The 13,238-nt window shown below is 42.3% G+C and overlaps 1 protein-coding gene across 2 annotated transcripts in view; it reads left to right on the top strand.

Annotated features, from left to right (window-relative positions):
* The first annotated feature begins 332 nt into the window (after positions 1-332).
* LOC119658368 (Ca(2+)/calmodulin-responsive adenylate cyclase) overlaps positions 333-13,238 on the top strand; it is a 64,279-nt gene continuing 51,373 nt past the window's right edge. For both annotated transcript variants that reach the window (XM_038065730.1, XM_038065729.1), the window contains exons 1-3: positions 333-533; positions 597-776; positions 9,995-10,168. In XM_038065730.1, the coding sequence (XP_037921658.1) occupies positions 333-533; positions 597-776; positions 9,995-10,168 (555 nt within the window). The remainder of the gene's footprint in view (positions 534-596; positions 777-9,994; positions 10,169-13,238) is intronic.

Here is a 13,238-nt window from a genome sequence, read left to right as displayed (position 1 = left end):
GTTTAGCGGATTATCTTGCCTTCTTTATTATCACGGACATAATGAAATTAGGACGGTCGGAAATGATTGAGTCAGTCAGCTTTGTTTCCTTTCCATGCCAGATTACAGCAGAATTTTGAGGTGCATAATGAAATTTTAGTCCTTGTTATGATACTAATTTCTGCGGGAACTTTGAAGGCTTGCACGAAGTTAAGTGAAATCATGGCCAAATTTCTCTGAATGCTTCCATCCTGTTAGTGATTTTGCACATATATTTTAACATTTCTTAATTATTTTCAGGATTTGGCTTTGAAGCCAGGCAACCTGCATCTGTTAAAGGACTTTCGAGTGTCATGGACCATGCTGTAAAAGCGGCAAGAGGAAGACCATGGAATACCTTGCGTTTCGAAAACGACGAGCTAGAATGCCTCTACCAGCGCTACACACTGAAATTACAGAGATTTTCTGTAATTGGTGTAGTCGCGCTGGTAGTTGTCCTTTGCGGCGTAATGGCAGCTCTAAGTTTGGTATACAATCAGATGCCGACGCTACATGTAAGTATCTTATATTTTCAAAGGACGATGATTTTGTTAATTTAAACCTTGAACTTTTTCCAGAATGTCTTCAACTCCATAATGTGCCTGCTGTTTGCAATAATTTTAATTTTGCTGCAGTGTCGAGTTATCAAGGATCACCATCTTCCGTTTTTGTGTTATGGCATTCTATTCTTTACTGCTTGCATTTGCTTTATATCAATGCCAACAGTGGGAAATATATTTCCCGTCGACACGAAAGAGGTGAGTTTATGTGAAGCCCACTCAATTGTTTTATTTCCTGACAGGAAGCAAAAGCTAAAGGCGAGGATATTTCAATTATGAATTGAAAGATAATCAATATTCAATTGCCTTTGAAGTTAAATTTGATTCGAATGTCTACTCTCTAGAGGAAAATTGATAAGTTTTTTACATCGTTCAAAATTAATCCGCCAGAAAAACTCCAATAAAGATGTTCATTATTGTTGGCTTTTATGAGGTTTTCAGGAGCCCTAGGAATGAGCGAACAAAGCAATTTCAGTTGGATTTTCTGACATTGTTTGCTTTGCCATGTAGAGCTCTTTTTTCGCTCATTTATGGAGAAGTTGTTGACCTAATTTTTCAATACGTTTGCCATACATTCGATTCATCAAATAGCTTCATCATAATTGAGTGCAAACGACTGAATTGTTGGCATATCATTCGTGGCAAAATGGGTTATCAACTTCTTGAACTCGTGTTTGAAGTTTGAATCCTTGGTCGGTTTTGGCGCTTTGTGCATTTGTGGATTCATCCCGCTTCGGCAAATCTACGAAGACGAACGAGGCTGTGTTCAATATTCATACAGGAGTGGACAAAAGACAAAAAAATGTCGGCATTGACATGGAATGTTACCCTATACCTTTATTGTAATATAAAATTCGAATTATACTTAGTGTCATTGAAGCAGCTACAGCACACTACGTGCGGATTTTCTGTGTCACAAGACAGCATTGACTTTTAAAGTATCCGCTGAGATGGAAACCCAAGTGATATCGACGAGCAAGCTGCTCGAGAGCCAGAGAAACAAACCTACCCAACCAGATCCTAATTTTCTAATTCTGAATAGAAACGAAGAAGCGGAGAAAACTGGGGTATTCGCGAAAACATCCACCAAATAGTGAAATTGGCAAAAACACAAAGATTAGACAAGTTCTGTATGGAAATTGGCAATTGAGAGATCTCCAAGTTTCGAATGCGGAATCTGTCGTTGCTACGACTTAAAATCCATTTAGGAAGACATCTATTAAAATAAACCATCAGCTGAATTGTACCAACTGGTCCGCACGCAACAACCCTACACGGAAAACCGAAGTTACGAAGCCACAACAGGAACCTTGGACTGGACGGATAATACAACGACGAACCCGACAAGGACAAAGGAATAACGATTTGCGCATTTTCTCATGGAACGTGCGCTCCCTGTACAGAGATGAAGCTGCTCAACAGCTAGCCGATACCCTGTTCCAATATAAGGCTGATGTAACAGCGTTACGGGAGATGCGTTGGGCAGCGACCGTTTTCCTGGAGGAGAGTCCTACACCATATATTATAGCGACCATCCAGTAAACCATGTGCTCGGAGTAGGTTTCTTAGTCAGTCAAAAAATGAAACCTGCTGTTATCGGCTTTGAAAACAGAAATGAACGGCTATACACTCTGCGCTTGCGAGGCAAATTTAAATATATAAGCCTCACGCCCCTACAGAGGAGACTGCAGAGTCGGAGAAAGATACCTTCTACGAGACAGTTGAGCGGACCCTCGAAGCCTGTCTCAAGTATGATATCAAAATCATACTTGGAGACTTCAACCGTCAAGTAGGAACGGAGCGTGTATTCATGCGATACGTCGGCTCCCATAGGGGTACAAATGATAACGGGCTGCGGATTGTTCAAATAGTAGTGTCACACCAAATGGTGGTTGGAAGTACTTGATTGGCGCGGAAAGCGATCCACAAACATACATGGGCTTCTCCAAACGGGACCACTTTCAATCAAATTGACCACGTGCTGATTGAACGTCGCCACCTCTCAGCCTTGATGAGTATATAGATATAGACTCGGATCACTATTCGTTGGCATGGTGGTCCGAGCTCGAATAACAACACCACCCAGAATCCCCTCTGACAATGAGGTGAGAGTTAACACTGAAGCTATCTACAACACAGCCCTCCGGAACACCTATAACGGGAAATGAATGCCGCAATAACCGCAGTCAACAAAGCTGCTGGAGATTAAACATCAACAAATGATCTTCACAATCACCAGAAGAACTTTGTCATAATAACGGCCGCAAACATACTTGGCCCCAGCCGCAAAAAGAGTCGGAACGGCTGGTTTGACGATGAATTTAAGCGAATAATGCTGCATTCTCAAAGGGCACGGACACGCCCAGAGACTTATCACGTACTCCGGCGAGCGGAGAAGCAACTTCACAAATGGAAAAAGGAAGCCTGGAAGAACCAATAGGTCTGTGAACTGGAAAAGTACAGGAAGCAACCGCACCAGGCAGGTGGATGAAGCCTTACACACCTCGATGTTCATCCTGCCGAGACAAAGAGGGAAATCTGATTTCCGATAGAACGGGCATATTGAACCGATGGGTTGGGTACTTTAATGAACTACTAAACAACCAGAACATCGGCGAATTGGAGGTCCCGCCAACTGAAGACGATGGACAAATACTGCCACCACCAAGTATAGAAGAAACAGTCCATGCAATTCATCGACTTAAAAATCATAAGTCGCCAGGAACCGATGGAATTACAGCCGAATTGGTTAAATATGAAAGCAACCAATTACACCAAGTGGTTCTTCAACTTGTGCTCACAAGGTGTGGGACAGCGAATCAATGCCTGACGACTAGCAAAGAGGCATTTTCTGACTCATACCTAAAAAGGGAGATATCACACAGTGCAGCAATTATAGAGGTATCACGTTGCTGAGTACCATCTATAAGATATTCTCCACTATCTTCATCATCAACGGCGCAACAACCGGTATCCGGTCTAGGCCTGCCTTAATAAGGAACTCCAGACATCCCGGTTTTGCGCCGAGGTCCACCAATTCGATATCCCTAAAAGCTGTCTGGCGTCCTGGCCCACGCCGTCGCTCCATCTTAGGCAGGGTCTGCCTCGTCTTCTTTTCCTACCATAGATATTGCCCTTATAGACTTTCTGGGCGGGATCATCCTCATCCATACGGATTAAGTGACCCGCCCACCGTAACCTATTGAGCCGGATTTTATCCACAACCGGACGGTCATGGTATCGCTCATAGATTTCGTCATTGTGTAGGCTACGGAATCGTCCATCCTCATGTAGGGGGCCAAAAATTCTTCGGAGGATTCTTCTCTCGAACGCGGCCAAGAGTTCGCAATTTTTCTTGCTAAGAACCCAAGTTTCCGAGGAATACATGAGGACTGGCAAGATCATAGTCTTGTACAGTAAGAGCTTTGACCCTATGGTGAGACGTTTCGAGCGGAACAGTCTTTGTAAGCTGAAGTAGGCTCTGTTGGCTGACAACAACCGTGCGCGGATTTCATCATCGTAGTTGTTATCGGTTGTGATTTTCGACCCTAGATAGGAGAAATTGTCAACGGTCTCAAAGTTGTATTCCCCTATCCTTATTCTTGTTCGTGCTTGTGTTTGACCAGTGCGGTTTGATGTTGTTGGTTGATTCGTCTTCGGTGCTGACGTTGCCACCATGTATTTTGTCTTGCCTTCATTGATGTGCAGCCCAAGATCTCGCGCCGCCTGCTCGATCTGGATGAAGGCAGTTTGAACGTCTCGGGTGGTTCTTCCCATGATGTCGATATCGTCAGCATAGGCCAGTAGTTGGGTGGACCTGAAGAGGATCGTACCTCTTGCATTCACCTCAGCATCACGGATCACCTTCTCGAGGGCCAGGTTAAAGAGGACGCATGATAGCGCATCCCCTTGTCGTAGACCGTTGTTGATGTCGAATGGTCTTGAGAGTGATCCTGCTGCTTTTATCTGGCCTCGCACATTGGTCAGGGTCAGCCTAGTCAGTCTTATTAATTTCGTCGGGATACCGAATTCTCTCATGGCCGTGTACAGTTTTACCCTGGCTATGCTATCATAGGCGGCTTTAAAGTCGATGAACAGATGGTGCAACTGTTGTCCATATTCCAACAGTTTTTCCATCGCCTGCCGCAGAGAGAAAATCTGATCTGTCGCTGATTTGCCTGGAGTGAAGCCTCTTTGGTATGGGCCAATGATGTTCTGGGCGTATGGGGCTATCCGGCCTAGCAAGATCGTGGAGAATATCTTATAGATGGTACTCAGCAACGTGATACCTCTATAATTGCTGCACTGTGTGATATCTCCCTTTTTATGTATGGGACAGATTATGCCTCGCTGCCAATCGTCAGGCATTGATTCGCTGTCCCATACCTTGAGCACAAGTTGATGAACCACTTGGTGTAACTGGTCGCCTCCATATTTAACCAATTCGGCTGTAATTCCATCGGCTCCTGGCGACTTATTATTTTTTAGCCGATGAATTGCACGGACTGTCTCTCCTAAACTTGGTGGTGGCAGTATTTGTCCGTCGTCTTCAGTTGGCGGGACCTCCAACTCGCCGATGTTCTGGTTGTTCAGTAGCTCATCAAAGTACTCAACCCATCGCTCTAATATGCCCATTCTGTCGGAAATCAGATTTCCCTCTTTGTCTCGGCAGGATGAGCATCGAGGTGTATAAGGCTTCATCCTGCTGACTTGTTGGTAAAACTTGCGCGCCTGGTGCGGTTGCTCCCTGTACTTTTCTAGTTCACAGACTTGTTGGTTCTCCCAGGCTTCCTTTTTCCGCCTGTGAAGTCGCTTCTCCGCTCGACGGAGTTCGTGATAAGTCTCTGCGCGTGCCCGCGTTCTTTGAGAATGCAACATTACTCGGTATGCGGCATTCTTCCGTTCCGTTGCTAGCTTAAATTCATCGTCAAACCAGCCGTTCCGACTCCTTTTGCGGCTGGGGCCAAGTATATTTGTGGCCGTATCCATGATAACGTTCTTCAGGTGGTTGTGAAGATCATTAGTTGATGCTTCATCTCCAGGTCCTCTATTGACTGCGGTTATTGCAGCATCCATTTCCCTCTTATAGGTGTCGCGGAGGGTTGTGTTGTGGATGGCTTCAGTGTTCACTCTCACCTGATTGTCAGAGGGGATTCTAGGTGGTATTGTTATTCGAGCTCGGAGCACCATGCCAACGAGATAGTGATCCGAGTCTATATTGGCCCCCCTATATGTTCTGACATTCATCACGGCTGAGAGGTGGCGGCGTTCGATCAACACGTGGTCAATTTGGTTGAAAGTGGTCCCGTCTGGAGAGGCCCACGTATGTTTGTGGACCGCTTTCCGCGCAAACCAGGTACTTCCAACAACCATTTCGTGTGACCCTGCTAATTGAATAGTCCGCAGTCCGTTATCATTTGTTTTTTCGTGTAAGCTATGGGAGCCAACGTATCGCCTGAATACGGGCTCCTTCCCTACTTGGCTGTTAAAATCCCCAAGTATGATTTTGATATCATATCTGGGACAGGCTTCGAGGGTTCTTTCTACTGCCTCGTAGAAGGTATCCTTCTCCGACTCTGCAGTCTCCTCTGTATGGGCGTGAACGTTTATGAGGCTTATATTTCTAAACTTGCCTCGCAAGCGCAAAGTGCATAGCCGTTCGCTTATACTTTCAAAGCCGATAACAGCAGGTTTCATTTTTTGGCTGACTAAGAAACCTACTCCGAGCACATGGTTTACTGGATGGCCGCTATAATATATGGTGTAGTGGCTCTTCTCCAGGGAACCGGTCCCTGTCCATCGCATCTCTTGCAACGCTGTTACATCAGCCCTATATTCGGACAGGGTATCGGCTAGCTGCTTATCAGCTTCATCTCTGTACAGGGAGCGCACGTTCCATGAGAAAATGTGCAAATCGTTGTTCCTTTGTCGTTGCCGCGTCCGTCGTTTTAACATCCGTCCTATCCGAGGCTCCTGTTGTGGCTTCGTAACAGGTTGTTTTCCGTGTAGGGTTGTCAGCCCTACCCAACCCCCAACCTGGAGGACCAGTTGGTACAATTTGTCCCGTTTTTAGGCGCGGGAGACTCGCCTTCATCCTTCTCCGTCTGCAGCTTTTCGTCAAGAAAGAGCTCCCAGCGGTCACCACGTGGAGGTGGAGATAGGGTTTGGTAGTAGAGCTGTTGGTGTTGGTTCAGCAGGCATTTCCCAGGTTTTATGCTCCATCGTGGGTACCAATCCACGTTTCGCCCCGGGACCTATACTACCCTTTGACCACTATCTTGCTAGGCCGAATAGCCCCATACGCCCAGAACATCATTGTCCCATACCAAGGAGACTTCACTCCAGGCAAATCATCAACAGATCAGATTTTCTCTGTGCGGCAAGCGATGGAAAAACTCTTCATCGACTTTAAAGCCGCCTATGATAGCATAGCCAGGGTAAAACTGTACACGGCCATGAGAGAATTCAGTATCTCGACGAAATTGATAAGACTGACTAGGTTGACCCTGACCAATGTGCGAGGCCAGATAAAAGCAGCAGGATCAGTCTCAAGACCATTCAACATCAATAACGGTCTAAGGCAAGGGGATGCCCTATCATGCGTCCTCTTTAACCTGTCCCTCGAGAAAGTGATCCGTGATCCTGAGGTAAATGCAAGAGGTACAATCCTCTTTAAGTCCACCCAACTACCGGACTACACTGACGATATCGACATCATGGGGAGAACCACCCGAGACATACAAACTGCCTTCATCCAGATCGAACGGGCGGCGCGAGACCTTGGGCTGCACATCAATGAAGATAGAAGACTACAACTTTGAGACCGTGAATAATTTCTACTATCTAGGGTGGAAAATCACAACCGATAACAGCTGTTTGTCGCGGTCTATAGTGTGACTGATCCTGTGAATTAACTAAGAATGCCCTGGATGTGGGTTTGCAGCCAATTACTAAAAATTATAGTAATATGCTATAGAGGAGCACACACGCACACTGTCGAGTTGTTCACTATTCCACGGTGCAGCCTCCCATCGTATTCTCAATTTCACAGCTAAAGAAAAAATACACGCGGTTTCGTTTATTGCCCACTGTTTTTATTTGCCGAGAATTCAGACTATGTACTAAGGACTGGAGCATGAAATTAAAACGAACAGCAGGAAATAGTAACTTTGTATTAAACCAGTGACAATCTAATTGAAAAGTGTTGTAACGTAACAAAGTCCATTTTGGGTGACGACTAGGAGCAGAAGAGACCGGTTCTTCTCCATGCGGTCCCTTTGCTTCCAAACAACGGCACTTTTTCACCGCTAGCTCTCCACTCCAGTGGCGAGTTCTAAAAAAGCGTAAAAGGTTCTGGTGCGCCATCTATCTGCTCGTATTCGTAACATTCGAAAGAAATTTCGAATGCCGCGAATCCTGCCGCGCCACATCACTCCGCACGATGAAACCTGGGGGGTTTCAGTGACCGAACCCGGAACTGCGTTCTCCATCCATGTGTCGGAGATTGTCCCTCAGCAGACGCACCAACCCCGACTCTGTGAGACCCGATCTCTTGTCGAAACCGGATCGCTTGGGAGTCTTGGGTTCTCCCCGTATACCAGCTCCGCGGGGCTGGCAGCAAATTCCTCTCGGCGGTTTGTACGTAGGCCAAGTAGGACTATTAACAATTAACTTTATTTGAACAGAAATCGGTATTGCAGGTATTTCGGAGCCCAGACATCATATAGTGGCAGCCTCCTGATTTTTTTCAGATTTTTCGGTTGGGTAGTTGAGAATGGGTCCGTTAAAGAAATGATCAATTTCGACCCCCCGCACTCCCCGCCTTTCCAACAAATGTCAGAACTAAGACCAGCTTCAGAAAGTACTAACGGAGACCTTTCCTTTGATAATCCACATGACTATATTTGATGAAAAAAAATGTACACCCCCCTATTGCCTGTATGGAGACCGCCCTTAAATTCGATGTAAACAAAAATTGTTTTAATCTACATCAGTGTAGCTAGAAAATGACATATGACAGATTTGGAGATATATTGATTTTTCATAAAAAAATGACTTTAACCATTCATTAAAAAATGTGGGGTGGGGGCGCGTTATAGACTCGTTAAAAATTCGACAGTGGTTTTACCTATTAATCAGCTTGTACTAGATTGTATCTATTCATCGTCACTCAATCTTGACCTTCTTCCTCTTTGGTCTTTGTCTCGGCCGGTATAGTGATTAACTGTTCATATAGTTGCCGCTGATGCCAGCAATAGTATATCAGTAATAAAGGGAAAAAATAAATAAATAATTTCAACGGAAAGCCGGGGAATAATCAATTTAGAGAAGTAATAAAATGAGAAATTTGATTGGGTACTGAAGAAGGGTACAGTTGGTGTTCGAAATACGTACATACGAGTAAAAAGTATATGAAAAAAATCAAGTAGAATATTTTTTTTCATTTATAATGAGGGAGGTTTCAGGATTAAATTCTAAAGTGAATTTTAAACATAAAAGAATATTTTACTAATTATGGAGTCAGGTAGGAATTGAAAAAAATAGGAATTTAGGATCAAGAGCATCAGAAAAACGGTATGTCGAAAGAAAAAAGGAGAAGGAGAACACAGAACAGAAGACAAAAGATCAGGTCGACAGTATGGCAGTGTTTTAATTTTATCTGTACGCGACTTATCGTTCCAGAAAAAAACACAAACAAATATGACAACGTTTTATAGCACGAAGGTTCCCAGGTTCGTCCAAAAATTCCCTTGTTTAGCAGACATACAGAATCTCCTACAATTTTCCTAAGGTATTATTCACTGAACGTAATATATCACTGGTTCCAATCAATCTAGTTTTTCTCATCAGATGTTCACGACTCGAACCGACATTATGAAGCCATTGTTATCAAATATAGCTAGATTTCCGAGCGAATGGGTTTTTGGAAATGAGGTTATTTCTTAGTGAATTAGTGAAATTATAGAACTCCATCCATATCCACCTCCACTTCAGAGGCCTAACCAAATTCTTTTCAAATACTGTACAAGTTCCTACTATCCAACTGCTTCGCGGATATTTACGTATCGAAAGTTGTCTTCAAACGTTAAGCCATTCCGATTTCAAAGCCGTTCAAGTGTGAAATATTGCAACATTTATCTAATTGGTGGAAAATCGCATAATCGATTCTATTCGAAGCGTTGCTTCGTTAGCCTACGCTCGATTATAAAAAGTGTGTGCGCCTTCTTTGGGGCTCTCCTATTTGATAACATCTATCCCAACATCAATGAATTATTCTCATAATTCAAGAATATGCGCTTGCCGCATGCTGGGGCGGGCAATTTAGTATCTCAGTAGAAAATGAAACAGATATTTAATTTTAAAATTGTTATTCCTTTATTATTATTGAACACATCAATTTTTCCAATTTCTTGCAGGTCATGGCTGAGGGTGTCTGGCAAATTGTTTTCGTTGTATTTCTAGCATACGCTATGATGCCCCTACAAATTTGGGAGGCTGTTTGTTTTGGAATAATTTTACCTTCAGTTCATATAGGACTGACAGCATATAAAATCTACACCGACACATTTCAGTACTTGGAGTATAATCAGGTAAGTTTCCGTAATTATGGTGATTTAAATTTAGACAATAAAATCCCAATAGAACAAACATGTTTTGTTTATGTTCTGATGTTTTGAAAATATTTGGTTTTCTTTGAATTTGTTAAATTTATTAGGTTTTCACAGAAAAATGACTTCTTTACGTCGGATCCGTATACATTCTGATATACCATATTCAAGAGGAAAAGGAAATCTGTGATATGATTTTATGCACATATGTATATGCCAAAAATCTGTTCACAGGATCGTGATTGAACTTTTGTCAATAGTTGGACAACATTACCTCCCAGTTTAAAAACCAAATTTGTTTATCAAAATTTCAAAAAATTCCACATAAACATTGTTCACCACTCACTTACTCAGGAGCCCGGAAAAACATAATGGAAAATTTTGAAGTAATGTGTATTCAATGTGTTGTAAAATATGTTCGAAATGAAAGGAAATTTCCAATCAATGTGTTGAGAATGTTTTCGTCACACTTGGTTCAATAAAACTCTATCCTTTTAGTGGAGGCTTACGGGAAGCAGATAATATTGTGCGTAAATTCGCGTTACCTTCTTGAGGGGATCTCATTATCTAAATAGGTTAATCCATGAGCTCGTGTCAGTGGGTAAATTTCACCCAGGTTTGCAATGCAGCTATTCTCTCAGACCTACACATATTTCTAAGGCTTTCTGTTTTTTGCCACATTGGGAACGTATTTTCGCAGAAGACTGAATTTTGAATTTCAGTACTACATGTCCTTATTAAAGTCGGTGGTGACCCCATTTTAGACTTCCACAGAAGAAGAACATAAGCGGCAGTAGTGATCCTTATTCTGCAATCTACTGGGGAAGTTTAAAGCAATAATGCCCATTGAGGAGCTAACTAAGAAGTAGCGGTATAATATCTTTACTTCAAGAGGGTACGTTTTTATATCTCTCTGCTAGGATGACAGTAATAAAATATTACTTTAGGAAATGTCTTCGAATTCATGTTCCGTCGTTAGCATTTTAGACTCTACCCAGGTCTGTGAATCATGGAGGGAAGTTTTCACTTCTTAGTTCAAAACAGTTACCCCGAATACCAAATTCCAGTACTCAGTATTATTCTAAAACTATTAGTGATGGAATCTCTTTGAGGCATTGAAGCACTGCGATCTATCTTGATAATACACATGGTTAAATTAATTTATAGTTTACGTTTTCATATCCCAGTCACGTGTGGCGGTTATTTAATTCAGAAAAGACTGTAAATTCTTCTACGTTACTCCTCCCGAACTTCCACTAGATAGGTACACGTCACTTTGAAGCCAATTAATTAGTTATTACTCGGCGTATTATATGTACAATTTTATCAGTGGTTCCTTATATCTATGTTCGGACAAGCAAACGGAAAAAACAGATCGAGTTTGCCTATAGCAACAGGACACGCCCACATTATTATTACCGGCAAGAAAATTGGAGCGGTTTCTTTGTGCAGATCATACCAATAGTAACTAAATCCTTCGGGATCATCTGAATAGAATCGGAGTTGAAGCAATTAAACTTTTTAGTCAATTTGAAATTATCAGTAGCCTTAATCAAATGCCTAATGCAATTTGTGGTAATCGGGGAAAATTTTTTTTGGAAATACATCTGCTCTTCTTTTTAGACTTGGTTGGAAAGATTCAAAAACAAACAAAAACTCAATTAATACTCAACAGGTTGGCGCCTTATCAGGATTCATTACATTGTACATAGAAGGTTGGTTTATTTTCCGTTACCCAATTTTGAAGCTACTTTGGCACCTTCCACTAACATTTTCTGTCTAAGGATTGAATTTGTTCTGCGGGAGCTCTGACAAATGCTTCTTATCTCTTCTCATGGCACCCTCGATCGCAACTGCCAAACAGGTGTCCTTGGAATTCAGTGAAACAGTACAAGAAGTTGCCCGATAGAAATGAAAGAAAAACAACTTTCATAACACAAACGAGGAGGCGCACCCAAATCTTGACAATGGGAGACTTCAATTTAGAATATGTGCACCATCTAAGTTGCCTAGGGAGGATCATTCCAAAGGATGTTAACGAAAAATACGAAAACCAGCGGCAAAAAATGGTTGTCAAAAAATTCTTCTACAGGAAAATAGAATTCTAGATTTACAAAATAATTATAAAGACAGTGGAACTTGACGGTTACTAGGCATGGACTCCTACGCATTCATCAAAGGAGTCTGTTAATAATATCCTATTGTCAAATTCTACGACGAATATTTGAATTGACAAAATATGGAGATGATTGTAGAATTTGCAACAACGATGAGTTTTATAACTTGTATGATCATCCAGGAGCATCGATTGCAAAACTGCGAAAATTGCAGTGAGCTTACTATATAGAACGAATGACTAACGAGCGAATACCTAATCGGGAAGGATATTCGAAGGCAAAGCCTAACAGTAGGAAAGCCACTTAATGGGAAGACTCAGAGCATAAGGCCCCAATAAAAATCTGCTGAAACTCTGAAATTTACCAACTGGACAACGTGATTGAAAGCTCAAGATATTTAGAAGAGGTGTATCCTGTAGATCAATTTGACCTATTGTGTCATTGAAGTAGAAAAAGACTTAGGCTTCCCAGTGTTTCTAACTTTGTTGTTTATATTTAAAACGTACTTTTTCTATGTATAATTCCAAAAAAAAGACAGAGAAAGAGGGTGGATTTTCAATTTTCCTGCACTCCTTAATTTCGTCTACTTCCCCTATTCACCCACTAGACTTACACACTTGCTGGTGTTCTGCGTCATGTTTGATAGATTCATGCTCGCAACTCTTGAATCCAAAGTACTCTGCTGTTGTAAGCTGCAATTGATTTCCCTCTCTTTGATCGTGGGTCCACGTGAGCGCAGCTACTCATACGCATTCGCTTTAACGTTCCTTTAAATCCTTTTCCGTGATTTCTTCTTTTCTTATTCTAGCAATTCATACGGATGCGACTCTAACGCACCAAGCTTTCAAAGATGTGATCGTATAAGATGGAGGGACTGAAGCAAAGAGGTATACAAACACCTGTCGACAGGACACTTCAGTGGAGTTACATTTAGG

The sequence above is a fragment of the Hermetia illucens genome, chromosome 5 (assembly GCF_905115235.1).
Source record: "Hermetia illucens chromosome 5, iHerIll2.2.curated.20191125, whole genome shotgun sequence".
Classification (NCBI taxonomy): domain Eukaryota; kingdom Metazoa; phylum Arthropoda; class Insecta; order Diptera; family Stratiomyidae; genus Hermetia; species Hermetia illucens.
Note: the sequence above shows the minus strand (reverse complement) of the source record. Positions and strands in the feature narration are given on the sequence as shown.